The sequence below is a fragment of the Carettochelys insculpta genome, chromosome 6 (genome assembly GCF_033958435.1).
Source record: "Carettochelys insculpta isolate YL-2023 chromosome 6, ASM3395843v1, whole genome shotgun sequence".
NCBI lineage: Eukaryota > Metazoa > Chordata > Testudines > Carettochelyidae > Carettochelys > Carettochelys insculpta.
In genome coordinates this window covers 16,970,519-16,988,977 of record NC_134142.1, presented here as the reverse complement: position 1 = coordinate 16,988,977, position 18,459 = coordinate 16,970,519, and the positions used below count along the sequence as shown (strand labels likewise).

Here is an 18,459-nt window from a genome sequence, read left to right as displayed (position 1 = left end):
ATCATCTGAGCAGCATCTGAATCTTTCCTGCTTGCCTGGCCAAGCACTCAGCTTACCAGGCACACTGCTTTCAACCCTATGGCCTCACTTCTGTCCCTATTCTATTATGTAATGCCCCCCAGAGTTTGCTTGAGATCTAGGTCTGGTAGCTCCTCCCTTGAGGCTGCCTGGAGGTCCTTTAGCTATGGGCAGGCTTGCCCCATCTATCCCAGGGTTCTCAATGGGTGCAGGTGCAAGCAAACTTATGCATAATTGTTAGCCTCTGCTTCTTTAACAATTTGGAACTCATTGTCAAAAGATCCAGCACCAGAAAAGTAAGCAGCATAACAGGATAGAATATGAAACTCCTTTACACTTGGAAAAGAAACCAGGAACTCTCCTGTCACATTAGCAGACCATCTGGTTGGCATTATATTAAAGACAACAAATGGATAGGAAGTCCACCTGTTCATGGGGTTATTTTTGTCTTCCTCAAGCGCCTAGGGTATTGTTAGCTCTGTACAAATAACAGCTCATAAACAGATGATGAGGAGAGGTGGCTTCTTTAACAGGAATCTAGCTAGTTACTCAGTGGTGATAGGCAACTCGCTGTTTCCCAGGGAGACAGTTCTCATAGTTTAGACCAAACTGTCTCCATTGTCCCTCCTTCCTGGGCTGGAGTTTGCCATCAACAAAATGATGGTTTTCTGAAGTATAAGCAGCCTCATTTCAACGTGAAGAGGAACTGGTAGGAGGAGGCCAGAGCCCATGGGAGAGCTGAGATCCAAAATGTAAAGCAGGGGTTCTCAAACTTCATTGCCCCACAGAGGCAACCAGTGCAGAGATTACGGAGGGGGCACAATGAGCCACGTGCCCATCCCCCACCAATGTCCCACCCTGTCCCCGCCCTGCACCACCCCCAACTGCTTCTTCCTGTAGATGCAAAGTTCCACTTCCAGTGAGTGCAGGACAATCCTCCTCCCGCTCTGCAGAGTAGTGTGGCCTGAGAATAGCATGAGCTAGGAAGCTCTTGCTGATCTTGGGTCACACCACTCCTAGTGAGGGGGTGGGACTGCCCCCGCACTCATCATAAGTGGCACAGCGACGCTAGGGAGATGCATGTGGCCCTCTGTACATCCTCCACACATCACCTGTGTTACCCCATAACCCCTTCTGACAACAAAAATGACTACACCACCCCAAGCGGGGGTACTGAAGCCTGAGCCCATTGACCCCCACTGATCTGACAGCCAAAGCCTGAGCTCCACCACCCCACACAGGGGTGGGAGGCAAAGCTGAAGCCCAAGTGCTTCAGACACAAACTGTGGTCTGTAACCTAAGCACTGACGACCAGGGATGAAGCCCTCAGGCTTTGGCTTTGGCCATAGGCCATATGGCTCGGGCTCCAGGCCCCAGAAAGGCTAAGCCAGCGCTGGTGACCCCATTAAAACAGAGTCACAACCCACTTTGGGTACAGTTTGAGAACCACTGATATGAAGCATATCTGTTCATCAGAATGGCATGAAAGCCAGGTGGCCACATTCTTCACAACTAAAGTTTTCAGTAACACAAAAAAGTTCACAAGCCTAAGATTTTCTGCAGCTGATAGTGGGTCAAATTCCTCTCATGTCAAGGAAAATGCCAGTGGACCATTTACTGCACCAGAAAATTTTCAAGTGGTGCGATCCACAGGTAATTCTTCTGAATGAGTACAACAAAGAAAACTGAGACTACAGCTTGTTATTATTAATTTCTGTAGTGCCAACAGGGTGGTAGGTACTTTAGGGTGTCCTAAGCATCTTCACTCCTATATCTATATGGACGTGTCATTTAATGAAGCTCAGATTTGTGTGATTTAGTTCAAAAATAAAGTTGGAAGAGTGAGACAGTTACCATTGTCCCTGACACACAATCCTAGTGAAAGAATTTTTATAAGTGACAGTTAGCAATCCAGTCGGCAATATCCCATCCATCTCCTCTACTGAACTAGGAAGTAACAGATGAGAACTCTGCCTAACCCAGCTTTGAATCGGTACCAACTTCCAAGTTGTGCTGCTGAAGATACAACACGTAAGCTGCATCTACACGTGCCGGCGACTTCGAAGTAGCGGCAGTAACTTCGAAATAGCGCCCGTCGCGGCTACACGCGTCGGGCGCTATTTCGAAGTTGAAATCGACGTTAGGCGGCGAGACGTCGAAGTCGCTAACCCCATGAGGGGATGGGAATAGCGCCCTACTTCGACGTTCAACGTCGAAGTAGGGACGTGTAGACGATCCGCGTCCCGCAACATCGAAATAGCGGGGTCCTCCATGGCGGCCATCAGCTGGGGGGTTGAGAGATGCTCTCTCTCCAGCCCTTGCGGGGCTCTGTGGTCACCGTGGGCAGCAGCCCTTAGCCCAGGGCTTCTGGCTGCTGCTGCTGCAGCTGGGGGTCCGTGCTGCATATACAGGGTCTGCAACTAGTTGTTGGCTCTGTGTATCTTGCACTGTTTAATGAAAGTGTGTCTGGGAGGGGCCCTTTAAGGGAGCGACTTGCTGTTGAGTCCGCCCCGTGACCCTGTCTGCAGCTGTGCCTGGCTCCCTTATTTCGATGTGTGCTACTTTGGCGTGTAGACGTTCCCTCGCGGCGCCTATTTCGATGCTGGGCTGAGCAACGTCGAAGTTGAACATCGACGTTGCCAGCCCTGGAGGACGTGTAGACGTTATTCATCGAAATAGCCTATTTCGATGTCGCTACTTCGAAATTAGCTATTTCGATGTAGCGTTCACGTGTAGATGTAGCCGTAGAGGCAGAATGGTCTGGTTCTGTACTCAAACAAGCTGCAACAAACCTCCAGCTGAAAGAGCAATTCAGGGAACTCCCAGCAAAACCACGCCCACTTAAACAATTACAAACCTGCAGAGTGTGAAAAGCCTTTCTCAAGATATACCATGACTAACACTTACTGTACAGCACAATCATTTTGTAGACATTCCCACTAAAGCTGCCTTTCACTGGCGCTATAATATACAGTGCAAGCTGGCTCAGAGCCAAAGATTGAAAAGGAAGATTGGTGTCATCCCTGTCATACAGAACCACACTACAGAGACTCAGAAAGTGAAATCTTCTTGCATTCTCAGGGAATGAATGAGCAACTGCTAGGTGTGCCGACTTAGCTCAGTAGGCGTGTCCCAGACGATGTAAATTAAGCTTATGTTTTTCAAAGAGTGGACCCCACAGATAACTTTTACGGTCAGATATGAAAAATCAAGGGAGGCCCATAGTCAATGCAGACGGCTGGACGTAGGTCAGCTAAAGCCAACTGTTCTCTTTCCAGTTTAGATCTGAGTAGCCAAACCCACGAATTTGGGTTTTTCTCCATACAACTTTTCAGCCAACTCTGAAATAAAGATCTAGGTGGTGAATGAAACCCCATGAACTTCAAACACTGTATGGCCCACATCCTGCACTGAGAATAGGGATGTTAAGTCCCATTTAACTGATCAACTGGTTTAAGGCTAGATTTTACCAGTTAACAAATTAAACAGGTGTAGGAAGTCAGCCCCCTTGCCATGGACAGGGACTTTCCAGCTGGGCTGAAGCACCTCAGCTCTCAGTGCACCAGGAACTGGGGCTACTCCAGCCTGGCTGAAGTGTTCTTGCCCTCAGCATCACCACGGGTGGGGGGCACTCCAGAGCAGTTGGAACAGCCCTTGTCAGCAGCAACCCTGGACACGCCAGGATTGGGGGGACTCCAGCTGGACCGGAGCAGTCCCAGTCAGCAGTGGGGGACTGCTCCAGCTCAGCTTGGGGGTCTGGAATGGCCTCCTAAGCCATCCCCCCGCTTCCTTCCTGCACCAGGGCTGGTGTAGAAGAAGCTGCTCCAGCCCAGCCATGGAGCCACTGACCCCAGAGGTCCTACAGGGCTGAAGCAACCCCCTGCCAAGCTGCTCAAGCCAGTTGGACTGAGGGGAGTGAGATGCAGTCTGGGAAGGCAGAAGAGGCGAAGGTCACAATCGTCAAGGTAGGAGATAGCCAAGGCATGGACAAGCATTTTAAAGGGTCAGATTTGTTTGTACATTGGAGAGGGAGAAGATTTACAAAGAGTCTGGGTATGAGGATGGAAGGAGGGGAAGAGGCAAAGGGGAAGCTGAGTGATTTGTCATCAGCCCTGGAAGAAGGAAGAGGAATATTCTGTTTTGGAGGAAAGATTAGGAGCTCGGCTTTCACCATGTTGAGTGTAGCAAGGCCCCCAGTATGACTGACAGGGAAGACACAGAGGCAAGAGTAAAATGAATGGGAGAGTTCTGAGGAAGGCCTTCCCAGGGAAACTTCAGCTACAAACACACAGATTCTTCAGTAGGAGATAAATAAGGACAATGGCTTAAAATAACAATAGTTTGTTCCAACAATATTTAAATATGTGGCTAACTCCTCACCTGGGCTAGAGCTTGCACTACATTTAGATGTTTTGCTCACACAACTACGTTAGGCGTCTGAAAAAAAAAATCACACACCTTAATCAACACGGCTATACCAGTGAAAGCCACTATGTAGGAGAAAACATGCTTTTGCTGATACAGCTTATTTTATCCAGGCAGCCGGTACAAAGCAAACAGCACAAGAACTCTTTAGCTGGTTTACGCTGCGTCTCTACTAGGAGGGCTTCCCAATATAGCGACATTGGCAAACCCTTTCCAGTGCAGATAAGGCCTGTGTTGCGGTAGCTCCATTTACTTTAGTTTGAGGTCAGGGACGCTGCACTCATTTCTCAGGAGGGACATGGTAATTGTCAGCTCTTCTCCAACACAACACATCACTGATCCTCAGAAACTACAGACGCATGATGCTTAGCAGGGCCAGGAGACACTCCACGCTTTAACTGGGTGAGCACACTTGCAGAGCACACAGCCAAATTACAGTTCAGGTGTGTTTTGATATTACAGAAACCAAGAGCATTTTAAGAGGCATTAGAGGTATTTGCTCAGAGAAAGGTGTCAGTGCGGGCAGAGTCGCGGGCAAAAAACCCCCCGCTGACCGCGCACCAGCGTCCCGTTTGGATCCCCACGGGGCCTTGGACGAGGGTGACGAAGAGGCGGCAGAAGCCCGCCGACAGGCAAAGGCCGCTCCGCTCTTCTGCAGGCCAACCCCACCCACCTCCGGCAGGGGGCCTAAGGACTAACGCTATATTAGAAGGAGAAGGCTGGAGGGAACCTAATTTCCGGCGGGCAGGAAGCTGACTCGCTCGCCAGAGGCAAGGGTGAGACGAGAAGAGGAAGATAAATCAAATGTTAACCGTTTTTATTAACAAAAGCAACAACATACAAACAAACAGCACAGCATATAAACTAAACTCATACAACTATTCATTGTAACCCTAAAAGAAGCATAAACAACCAACTTTACTAAACTTATTTATCCTAAAGAATATATTAATTAAACACTTACACTCACTAACAACAGGGGTTCCATGAAAGGAGTCTATGTGAGGGTTTTCTTATAGAACAGAGAAAGTAAAACAGTTAAGAGAGAGTCCCAAGGATTTTTTGAGGTAAATATTTCTCCGAGCTAGGGAAGGCAGACTAGCCTTATTCCCTTTATGCTCCAGATGGCTAGTTAGACCACCCTATTGGAGGCCTAGAGGTCCAGCCTACCAAGGCCTCCTCCCGACTGGGTCAATAAATGACAAATTTTTCCAGCGGGGATTGAAGAGAGAGGGACCCTGAAGTTGGGAAAAGAGAGACAAGGGGATAAAAAGATTAGGTCTGTACACAAATAAGAATAATTAACAGTTACCTACTTAAACCCTGACTATGGGGCTTATTAATCAATGGTGCAGCCTGGAGCGAACAATTTCAGCTCCGAGTTACAACCCTTAATTGGTCCAGTAGGACCGTAGCTTGATTTACAGTTTTTACAAGATCAGAATTATTTAAAAGAGTATGCAGTTCTGGTGACTGTGTCCTAGGTTGTACCCAGGGCTTAGAGGGGTTTTTACGTGTCTTGAAGCGGTGGTCCAATCAGGTTTTATGGTCTTGTCCAGTGGTCCAATCAGGTGTAGAGGTCGTGTTTAGGTGTCCAATCAGGTGTAGATACGTCACGGAACGATGGTGCTGCTCTGGGAAGGCAAGATGGCGGCCTCTGGGTTAGGCAACCGAGCGTGCAGTACCTGCTAAAGCAGGCCAGTTCAGCACTCGGCTGCCGCTCCACAGAGGCCCCCCTGGGTTTGGCTTGTCGGGTACGCAGTACCTCGCCTTCTAAGGCGAGGCCAGTTCGCCACCCGACTGCCTTGCCCTTGGCCTACCAGCTCTTTTTATTTAAGGACTGGAGGTGGCACTAGGCCAGTCAGGAGTTCGTAGCGAGGCAGGAGCTCTTCGCAAAGGCGGGAGCTCTTCGCAAAGGCAGGAGCTCTTCGCAAAGGTCTTCATCCGCAGCCAGACCCCCCAGACTGACCCCGAGGGCTGCGCTGCGCCGCCTTATATGTGGTGTTTTCATGTTTATTCATGATTTTATTTAAATATTCATGAGTGTGCCCCTGGTTTTCAATCAGGTCCTTCAAGTTATAGATGCTTCTGGAAGGTTTTTCCCAGCGTCCAATCAGAGGCTTAGTTTTAAAGCGTATGTGAGTTCAGGGTTACCAGGGAGACCAACTGACTCAAAGGGACCATTACAAGGGGCTGCTAAAGGCAGCCTATGGGGTTTTTGATTTATACCTGTGCCCGCAATGTTGTTAACTGGACAAAGGCCTGTTTCCCCTGACCCGCGGGGACGATAATGCCTGAGGGATAGAAAAATCCCTGACAAAAGGATTATCACCTCCATTCAGAAGCTAGCCCAGGGACAACTGCTTTCTTGGCCAGGGCCTTTATACAGTAAACCCTCGAAATACGCGGCTTCAAGTTCCGTGTAATTGGCTTTAACACAAATTAAGGACAAGTTGAAGCTGCTCTGTGGCCCTTCCCCCGCGTTCCCCCAGCCACACGGCTGACAGCCATGCCACTGGGGGAAGGCAGGGAGAAGCAGCTAGGAAACTGAGCAGCCCTGGTGGGCTGGTATGTTTCCCAGTTCCTGTAAGCCCAGGGGAGCTGAGAACCAGGTGGCAGCCTGGTTCCCTCTCCCCGAACTACTTGCGGGAAAATTTGAGTTACATGAGGGTCGCAAGAACACAACCCTGAGAAACTCGAGGGTGTAGTGTATTGGGGATATTTAATCTGCCTTCTGCTAACTTGTCTCTTTTTCAAGAAGACTCAAAGTGCGGCAGAGGGCTGGGAAACTGCAAGCTGACACAGCACCCTGGTCACTGCAACTCCACCTAGCTGCTCTGGCATAGTCCAGATTAGGAAGATCTGTGCCTAACTGGTGGATTGGGATGGGTTGTCTTGGCAAAAGCATCAATTCCTTGTGGAGATGGCTGGGCTGCTGTGTTATTCCTCCTCTCTTCTTTCTGGCTTCCTTTGCCAATTAAGTGCAATATGCGGAATATGTAGCTAACTAGGATAATGGGTCAGAGACACATGGTACAATGAATCCTCAAAAGGGGTCAGAGTCTACTACTCTCACACTTGCAGCTGCCTTTGCACTACAGAGGATTGTAACTCTTTTTACAGGAGATCTCACCAGTCATATATGTAAGCAACGTAACAGAGAGGGAGCCGTGTTAGTCTGTACTCCAACAAAAGAAAACAGCAGAAACAGGGCTTTGATCTGAAGAAGTGGGTCTGTCCCATGAAAGCTCATCACCAAATAAATCATTTTGTTAGTCTTTAAAGTGCTACATTTCTGCTGCTTTGTTTCATATATGTAAGCAGTTAGGCGATAAATATAGAACCAGAAGACAGTGCTGAAGAATATGCAAAATAGTTTCTGGGTTCTGTAGGGCCCCAGAATTTGTTCTTGTGCTCTACCAGTGTTTTCCTTGGATTGCTGTTCAGATCAGTTCATAACTATGTGTAACCCCAGAGGCACTGAGACCACTGACTAGGGAGAGAGAAGGCTTTGCTATGCAGCCTAAGCTGAGAGCCAGCTGGCTTTTAGCTCATGTGGTAGAGCACAGGTAAGGTGATAGGTTCTTTCCCTCCTGCCAATGACCTGGGGCTATCACCCTTACATATGGTTCAGACATATCTGTAAATGGGATCACACATGGAGGTGATTAGAAAGGCCATGTATTTTCCCCCAAGGAGTTTCCACTGGGGCGTTTCACGTACACATGGAATTATTGAATCTCAGTGGCTGCTCAGGAAAGATTCAGATACCACTCAGCTGATTAGCAGAGTGCCCACAGCTAGGTTTTTGTTTCCACTGGTGGATGCACATTTGCACATCTCAGTGCACATAGAAAAATTTGGCCCAGAGACTCCGGAAGACCAATGTTGTTTTAAACGACTGAGACTGTACTCCCATGGTAAAAGATAGCTGCCAAAATCCAAGGCAAGGAAGAGAATGTACCTCAAATGAAAGTCATACTGACTCATGTCCAGATCTAACTCAGGAACGAACCATTATGCTGACGCTTTGAGTTTAATTATGGTGTTTATAAGTGCAGTCTGAGCAGATACAGGCAATATCTGGGGCCTTGCAGAGTTATTGCTCAGGCCTAAGGAACAACAACATATTCCTAGGCCAGAATTTGCAGTTTCACAGCATCTCTGTTCCTCTTCACTACAACAGAAGAGTTATGGTCAACTATTTTTATCCTTACAATCAGCAGCTTTGCTGTAAGCTGCATATTTGAGTAAACGTTTATAATGAGGTCTGAAGTACAGTTGTTTTACCCAATACATGCAGATCTGGAGCACATTGAATTACAGGCATTAGTGTAACCAAATGCAGTGACACACAACCCCCCGGGAACATTGTCAAGTTTTATTTCAAAAACACAGAAGGTGCAGGGCAGCCCAGTGGTCATTTCTTGTCCCAGGCTGCTCCCAGGTTGGCTTCCCAGCCTGCTTTCCTTGTTTCTGGTGCCAGGAGGAAAACAGAAGTAGCTAGGTTTGCCAACTCTCACTAAAGCTATTTCAGGAGATTTTTTCCGCCCCCCAACATAATGGAATGTCATTTTCTTAAAATATCCTATTTAAAATCTCCAGGACTGCTTGCAATAGTCACCAGGAAACCGATGCCAGTTCCTGGGGACTCCAGGCTGACCCTTGGAGCCGTCCCAGCCTTAGGATGGTTTGTTGCATCTGCCCCGGGCCCTGTGCTTTGAGGGACCTAGGGGACCATCTGGGGCCTGGCATTGGCAGCAGAGATCAGGCCTGCTCCCAAACTCATTGGTGGCAGCAGGAAGCAGAGTGACCTGGCCCCAGCCCATTCCACTCCTGACTCTCAGCTGCATCGGTTGTGGGAGAGGACTTGGTGAATGGCGTGGAAGAGCCCCCCCACCTCACTGGTGGCAGCAAGAAGTGGAGCAGCAGAGTGGGCTGAGGCCGGCATGATAGGCTTTCTGCCAGTAAAAGTGAATGCAGGGGCAGGTCTGACCCACGCTGCTGCCCCCCCCCCCCCCCCGCACTAGTCACTTAGGAAGGTGCTTGGTGCAAGGCATGGCCTGGGGGTGGAACAGGGGTGGGGAGAGGTAGTACAGAGCAGAGGCAGGACCTTGGAGGAAAGGATGAAGTGGGGGCAGGGCAGGGGCAGGAAGAGGTGGGTCAGGTCAGGACCTGTGCAGAGGAGGGGGAGTGTCCTGGTCCCTGCCCACCCTAGGGCAAGTCCTGCCGGTTCTGTAGGGCTGGCAACCCCAGAAGCAGCAGGGACAACATGCAATGGATAGGAAGTGGCTCACATCATTCAATTGTGCCTGCTTTCAGTAATTAAGGGGAGCCACTGTCAGTGAGCGCTCCTTGGGTGGAAGGATGGTAGATACAGCATTGGCCTAAACAGTGGAAAGGCAGCATGGAAATGGGGAGAGGAAGGCAAACAGGAGAAACTAAAAGGATCTTTAAAGCTTCCACAGGGATATAGAGATTGCTTCCTTTTTCTAGGCCGGGGAAAAGTGGAGTGGAACAAAACATTTGGTAAGCAAATATTCATTCTCCTGCTGCGGGTGGGTAAAGTACTGGCTGGTCCAGGAGAAGGCAAAGTCATTCTGCAGCCTTCACGCCTTAGGCCAGGGGTTCTCAACCTTTTCCTTTACTAGGCCCATTCAACATGCTATAAGAGCTCTACAGCCCACTTGTGCCACAACAACTGTTTTTCTGCATATAAAAATGAAGGTTGGGGTCAAGGGTAGCAAACAGAACAGTTGTCTGGTTCCCTATGCCATGGAGGAGCCTCAAGAAGCTCCATGGCTCAGGCTTCTGCTCCAACACGGAGTGACAGAGTTCAGGGCCCTGGGCTTCAGACCCATGTGGTGGAACTTGAGCTTTCAATCCTGGGCCCCAGTGAGTCTAACATGGTCCCTTCTTGGCAGACCCTTTGAAGCCTGTTTGCAGCCCCCAGGAGGCCCAGGACCTCAGTTGGAACCCCCTGCCTTAGGCCACTAGTTAAATTTCCACCTGATTTGGTAATCAGAAGTAAACAAAAAAAAATTATGTGTAGCCATGTGTGCTTGGTCCTGCCACGAGTGCAGGAGACTGGACTTGATGACCTCTCAAGATCCCTTCCAGTTTTAGTGTTCTACGTGTGAAATCAACTTGGTGGTCTCACTCCAACGCCCCCACAGCAGGTGTCCATATCACAGAGACCACTCCCCTACACACACACACACACACACACACACACACACACACACGGCATCGGTCCCTTGTTGGCAACATCAGCAATGAAGAGCAAGAACTGAATGGACATGGAGATCACCCAAAGTTCTCTTGCCTAGGAAGGTCACACCAGGTCAGATCAAGGCACGCTGCCGGGACAGCACACAGGAATGCTGCTGCTGTCTATGGTGGAGCTATTCTTTGGGGAAAGAGAGGAACTGGCACACTTTACCAGGACTAAATTCACTCAGATATCAACCAAGGAAAATTCTAGCAGTCCCAATTGTAGAGAGGACTTAAAAATCTCTGAGCAAGTCTGGGGATGAGCTTTTTGGCCCCTAAAAAGCTAGAAGAGATTTTGTGCCACTGGAGCCTTCAAAAGTCAAAAAAGTTGCTCTTCTGAAGTAGAGACATGAGGGCTGTGTTTACACTGCTCCTCCCTTTTGGAAGGGGTGTGTATATTACGGTGGTTCTAAAATGCAAATGAAGTGCTGATATGAATATTCAGCTTCTTGTTTGCATAATGGCAGCCACCCAGCCCATCAAAAGTGCTGATTTCGAAATAAAAATAGCCATGTAGCTGGGTTCTTTGGAAAGAATGCCCCAATTTTGAAAGCACCCTTACCTAAAAATTTGGGATGAAGGGTGCTATCAAAATCAGGGCTTCCTTTCAAAGGAATCCCGTCTACATGGCTAGTTTGCAATTTGAAAGCAGCACTTTTGATGCGCCATGTGGCTGCCATTATGCAAATAAGGCACTGAATATTCATATCAGAGCCTCATTAGGATTTCCAGCCTGTTTCATTTACATACCCTTGCTGAAATGGAGGGGCATGTGTAGATGTCGTCTTGGTGAAGGAGATGAGCTTTCAAGCTCCGTGGAGCTTTTCTCCAAGGCGAAGAAAGGTATTCAGGGTGTCACAGATAAATACAAGGGTAGAACAGAATGTTGCAAGAAACCATATGAGGTGAAGTTAATCTGAAAAAAGATGTTACCTCACCCACCTTGTCTCTGATAGCTTGGAACCAATATGGCTGCAACTCTTCTGAAGTACTCATTGTATTTGACTCATTTCCACAGGCCCCTTTTCCCTTAGGATTTAGCCATGCAGAATAATTATTGCCTCAAGCTGTGCCACGAGAATCCTGGATATTCTGGAGCTGGCAAATTTTTCTGCCTGTCTGCAGCTGCTTCTGCAGTCTCTTTGGATAGCAAACAGGAGTGCTTCATGCTGTGTTTTCCTGCTGGTGTGCTTCCTCTTGTGCATGGAACTGGCCAGTTAATTCAAACAGAGTCTATACTTTCCTCTGATGCAGCTGGTCCAATCCTGGTCAGAAAGAAGCTATTAGACTAGATCAGTGTTTCTCAAACTTTTTGGCCGGAGGCCCAACCTGCTCAATCCGAACCTTTCCGTGGACCACCAGTCAACCATCCATGATACAAAATGTATTTGCTTATCTCTAAGTATCTTAAATACTAAATTATTCATATTAAGCTGACTTACTTGACTTAAACCCTTGTACTCCGAGTGGAGCACAGGTCACCTAAAAAGCAACAGCCACATTCAAGATTTTTCATCCCGTATGGAGTTCACAAATGATATCTGTGAAGATGAAACTGCAGATCTCCAACACCAATGTGAAGAGTGTGCTCTTGTATGGATGTGAGACCTGGAGTACTAAAATGTCTTCAAATCACAAGATACAGACATTCTTAAACAGATCCCTGAGGTACATCCTTCATGTCAAATGGCAACACTTGGTCACAAACAAAGAACTTTGGAACAGAGCAGGACAAGAACCACTTAATATATGGAGATACACATCTCATAGAGCTGGAAGGGACCTTGGGAGGTCATTGAGTCCAGTCCACTGCCCTCTTAGCAGGATTGACCACCATCCCTTTTCTAATCTATTTGCCCCAGATCCCTAAATAGGCCCCTCAAGGATTGAGCTTACAACTGTGGGTTTAACAGGCCAAAACTCAAACCACTGAGCTATTCCTCCCCTCCCTACTTGACATTCATATTAGATTACTAGATCATAAACATGTAAATATACTGCTGTATCGTAAAAGGGTGCATAAATTTATTTTTAATTTTAAATAAAGTAAAATATTAATTTATGTACAAAAGAAGAGGTTTCAACGTCGTCTTCATTTATGCCTGGGGTGGGGAACCTTTTTTTGGTTGGGGGGCTACTAACCCACAGAAAAATCAATCGGGGCCACACAATAGTGAGAAGCAAAAAAGAAGAAAGAAAAGAAAAGAAAAAACACTTATCCTCACTGATGTGGCCCCTGACTGACACACCTCATTCCCCTCGGGAGCAGGATGGGGATGGGGATGGGGTGTGGGGTCTGGGCAGGAGGGAGGGTGCAGGTGGGGGTGGGGTCTGGGTGAGAGAGAAGGTGCAGGAGCGGGGGGGCCTGGAAGAAAGGGAGGGTACAGGAGCAGGATGGAGGTGCAGGGTCTCGGCACGAGGGGGTGTGTCTGAGGGTGATGGGGGTGCAGGGTCTGGGTATGAGGCAGATGGGGGTTGCTTACATCACTTCACACCCCATGCTGCTCCCAGGCACCACCCTATGCTGCTCCCATTGGCTGGATTCCAGCCAATGGGAGCAGTAGAGAGAGACTCCCGGGGAGCAGTTTCCTGCACTGCCTTTCCCCCAGCTGCAGGGACAGGGAGTGGCATTGCATGAAGCTGCTTCATTTGCCCACCAGCAGATCTGCCCCATGAGGCTGGGTGCTCCCCCCACCCCACCAGCCCCCACAGCAGGAAGCCGACACTGGCACTTCAGCCATGCAGCAGGCGGGAGGAGCATGGGTATGGAGCACCAGTGTGGGCTCCCTGCTTCGGTGAGAGGGGAGGGGAGTGAGACCCAAGCCTGTGGTTCACCTTCAAGGTGCTCACACCCCACTAATGGGCCACAGACCACACTTTGCGAACCACTGGAGTAGGTGGCCCACACTCCGATCCAATGTGGAAGTTCCGTGTTTTTAGTTGCAGATCCATATGGACCTCTCATCCATACAGAGGGAGCAGGCCTCCTGTGCTGGCACCTCATCTCTGTCTATAGTCCTTACCCATGGAAGGAGGGTGGCCAGGATAGGATCCCAGTGGCTAACACACAGCCTGAGCCACCTGTGCCTCAGCCTGCCTCGCTTCTTCTTACAACCTAATTCATGCAAGATAATAACCCCACCATTCCCACCTGCCACCCAATGCAGGCTGCTGACTGCTGAGTTTGGAGTTTCAAACTTACAAATGGTTGGATTACTCTCTCTCAGAAACCGGCTTTGGAGCAGAGACTGTTTCTGTCAAGCTTCTGCCTGGCATGAATTTAGACAGCTCAGTTATAAATGTCTGAAAGTAGCTGCTTACAGTGGAATGGCCAACACCCCTTATATAGAGTAGATGAATAGCATTTAAAAGCTCGTCAAGACACAGGACCATGCAGTTAGCTGTTCTAAATGAAAGGAATGTACAAAACAGCCATGAGGAAGTGAAGCAAATGGTAACATGATAGAAGTCATGGCACAAAACCTGCGATTGTAATGAATTGGTCTGCTTGTTTTTACCATGTATAGACATTTTGTTCTTGCACTTAATAAGGGAAGAATCTGCCTCTTGTGGGTTTTATTCCAAGATGCATAACTAGTTTGGGATGCACTTTTTAAAAACGTAGGAGTGGAAGCTACATCCTGCTGTAATTCCCTGATGCAAGCTACACACAGTCTGTGTAGAAAGACCAGTAGTGATGTTTCATGACTCTTGGCTCTACCATATCATTATCCAGGGTGGCTATTTCAGGTTAAATTCTCCTAGGCAGAATTGCAAGGGCTTGATGAATTAAGCTTTTCAAGTGCCCTTTCTGACTCACTCTCTCCTGTTGGAAATCTGATTCACTGTCATGTGGGACAGGCCGCAGGGTCTGGCTGACATGCTGAAACAAGTGAGGCACACTGAACTCTGCTTCTTCTAAGATAATAGGAGTCTCCCTGACTGAGCAAGCTTTCGGTCTACCTGCAGGCTTTGGTAAGCATCCTGCTGACTAAAGAATCTGAGTACTGGAATTTCTCAGTCCATTCCAGAAAGCGTCACATTATCTAACTCTTAACTTCCCCACTTTTCTCTCTCTCTCTCTCTCTCTCTCTCTCTCTCTCTGTCACACACACACACACACACACACACACACACACACCAACCTTGATGATAATTTTTGGACTTCTGTGCTTTATATATTGAGTCTGTTCTGGTATGGCTATCATCTGAAGAAGTGGGTCTGTCCTACAAAAGTTCATCACCCAATAAATTATTTTGTTTGGCTTTAAAGTGCTATACAACTGCTTTTTTGTTCTGGTAGAATACAGACTACGATGGCTCTCTCTCTGCTGTTATTTAAGAGAATACCATAAAACATCAGGCCCAAAGCCCTCTTTATGGGCTGGCTTTATGTATTCTGAGATTGGCTTTTCTTTTTTCCAATGGGAGCCTCATGATCATCTAGTCTGACCCCCAGCCTGAAGATTTCACCCAACTGAATTCCTGCAACAGTTTGTCCCCTATGAGTGCCAGTGAATTCCTGCTGAAAGAAGAAGTGAGTTTAATGGGAGAGTCATTGCAAACAGGATTAACCAAGTATGAATCTGCTCCCAGATCCTCCTTTTGTTTTAGGGTGTGTCTATTCTTACAGGAAGATCCATCTGGTGAGGGTTGATCATTCAGGGTTCTATTTAGTGTGCCTAGTGGGGGTGTGCTAAATCCAACCATCAGGGCTTGACAGCCGGCCCTAGTACCCTTCATTCTCACAAAGAGTAAGGGAGGTCCAGAGGAGAGTTTCTCCTATCAACCTCCAACCTCCCTCTATGAGGAATAAGATATGTTGATTCCAGCTAAACAATTGTCATAGCATGGATTGTGTATCTAAAATCAACTTTCAGGTCTAGTGCAGACCTGCCCTTAGGAAAGCACTTGCTAAATTGGCTGTTTATTCCACAGGTCCCCATGGTTAAAGATTATTTTCATCACTGGCTTGGCTGATAAAGCTGGTTCTCACACATAGGCAAAAGAAATGGCTGGCACCTGATATATGTGTTAATAGCTGCAAGACAACCTCTTTCGCTTCTGCAATTTGGTAGCAGTCACATAAATTGTTTATGAGAATCATAGAAATGTAGAGATGGAAGGAAACTCAAGAGGTCAACTAATCCAGTCCTCAGTCAACCTCAGGGGTCGCGAACCTGCAGCTCCGGAGCCACATGCAGCTCTTTAAGGAGCCACTTGCAGCTCCAAGAGATGCTGCTGTTGACTCCTTTTGCGGCTCTGGAGGCTGCTGCCATTAAAAAAAAAATATCTAAATTCAGTTGCCTGCCATGGAACCAACTGAATTTAGGTTTTTTTTGTTTAAGTGGCGGCAGCTGGAGCTGCTCAGCAGTCAGCTGCAGCAGGGAGCCCAGAAGAGAAAGGAGGCCAGGCAGGGAGCCGCCGCATGTTGGAGGAAGTCTAAACCAGCAGGAGAACTGGAGGGAGAGTAGCTGTCCTGCCAGAGCCACACAACCGCGCTGAGAAGGAGGGGGAGACAGCGGGGGAGGCAATATCCACGGCCATTGCAGAACTGCACATGCTGAGGCAAGTTAAGCCTGTGGCCAGGTCGGGGCGGTTGGGGCTCAGAAGGGTAAACCCTGGGGGCAGGGGGAAGGTTGGAGCTCAGAGAGGTTATGCCTGCGGATCGGGGGGTGAGTTTGCAGGATGGGGGGAGTAAAGCCTGGAGATAGGGTGCGGATTTGCCGGCTGAGGCGGGTAAAGCCTGGAGGTGGGGGTAACAACTTTCTAACTTGTAAAATAATTGTGTGTTCACTGTTCTTAAAATAGGGGTGATAGAAAGCACGGTTTCACGTTATATATTAAGGACTGACTCGCGTGCATGTGCATTGCATCTCTTGAAGGATTGATTTTGTAACTGAATTTGAAAAAAAATGGTTCTTCTCGCTATTTCCGTTGCAGACCCCTGACCTAGGGCATCCTTGACTGGCATTTATCCAATCTGTTCTTAAAAATCACCAGTGCTGGATGTGCTACAACCTTTCCTGGAATCCTATTCCTGAGGTTAACTACCCTTACAGTTAGAAAGACTTTCCTAATATCTAACCTAAATCTCCCTGTCACAGGATTAGGCCTTCCCCTAGCTCCAGAGTACCCACTGCCATGCCCAGGGTCTTTCAAGGAGGTTTATTTTCTAAATGAATGCACATAAGCAAGCAGAAAGACAGTTACAACTCAGTCCTTATTCTCAGGTTTCAGTTCCACCCCACCTCAAGCGCCTCTGGCAGATTCGCAGGTCCATCAAGTGGCCACTGCTGCTCCCTTTCTGAGAAAGCAGTCTTAGGGCTGTCTCCCCGAGCAGCTGGCCAACATAGGGGACTCTGGGGCCATCAAAATCAAGCAGTACGTGCATTTTGTATGTGCATTGCCCCACCAAGGTTTTAGAAAATCTAGCCCTTGAAGTATCAACATTAGACTGGCTCTGTAGATATGGGGAAAGCAGTAAACATGATATACCTTGACTTTAACGAACTTCTGATATGGTCTCCCACAGGATTCTTGACAGCAAGTTAAAGAAGTATGGCAGAGATGTATGAACTATAAGATGGATAGAAAACTGATGGGCTCAAAAAGTAATGATCAATGGCTCAATTTGTCTAGTCGGCAGCTGGTAGCAAGTGACATCCCCCAGGGGTTCATCCTGGGGCCAGTTTTGTTCAGCATCTTCATTATTGATCTGGATGATGGTATGGACTGAACCCTTAACAAGTTTTCAAAGATAAGCTGGAGGATTGGGCCAAAAGAAATGTGATGAGGCTCAACAAAGACAAGTGCAGAGTTTTGCACTTAGACGGAACAATCTCAAGCACTGCTACAGGCTAGGGACTGGCTAGCTAAGCAGCAGTTTAGCAAAAAAGGATTTGGGGAGAACAGGAGACAGGAAGCTATTTGAGTCAATAGTGTACCCCTGTTGCCAAGAAGGCTAAAAGCACATTGGGCTGCATCAGTAGGAGCACTGCAAGCAGATCAAGGAAAGTGATTATGCCCCTCTACTTGGCACTGGTAAGGCACATCTGGAGTATTGTCTCTAGGTTTGGGTCCCTTACTACAGAAAGGATGTGGACAAATTGGAGAGTCCAGTGGAAAGCAACAAAAATAATGACTTATAGAATCATAGAATTCTAGGGCTGGAAGGGACTGCAGGAGGTCATCTAGTCCAGAACCCTGCTCAAAGCAGGATCAACCCCAAATAAATCATCCCAGCCATGACTATGTCAAGCTAGGAATTAAAAACCTCCAGGGATGGAGATTTCACCACCTCTCTTGGTAATGCACTCCAGTGCTTCACCACCCTCCTGGTGAAATAGTTTTTCCCAATACCCAACCTACTCCTCTCCCTCTGTAACATCAGACTTATGAGGAGAGGCAGAGAGAACTGGGCTTATTAAATCTGCAGAAGAGATGAGTGAGAGGCAATTTGATAGCAGCCTTCATCATCTGAAGGGGGTTCCAAAGAGGATGGAGCTAGGCTATTCTCACCAATACCAGATTACAGAACAAGAATTGAAGGTCTCATGTTGCAGTGGGGTAGCTCCAGGTTGGATATTAGGACAAACTGTTTCACGAAGAGGATGGTGAAGCACTGGGATGGGTTGCCTAGAGAGGTGGTGGAATCTCTGCCTCTAGAGGTTTTTAAGGCCAGGCTTGACAAAGCCCTGCCTGTAGCGATTTAGTTGGGTTGGGTCAAAGGTGCTGGGGGAA

The 18,459-nt window shown here is 48.0% G+C and overlaps 1 protein-coding gene across 2 annotated transcripts in view; it reads right to left on the bottom strand.

Moving 5' to 3' along the window:
* The window catches only part of PPP1R36 (protein phosphatase 1 regulatory subunit 36), a 66,020-nt gene that overhangs the window by 8,365 nt on the left and 39,196 nt on the right, over window positions 1-18,459 (bottom strand). Inside the window, exon 11 of one of the 2 annotated variants that reach the window (XM_074996366.1) lies at window positions 5,275-6,077. The exons of the other annotated variant lie outside the window; for it this stretch is intronic. Coding sequence (XP_074852467.1) covers window positions 6,011-6,077 — 67 coding nt within the window. The 3' untranslated portion in view covers window positions 5,275-6,010. Of the gene's footprint in view, window positions 1-5,274; window positions 6,078-18,459 lie in introns of those variants that run through there. 2 annotated transcript variants of the gene reach the window in all.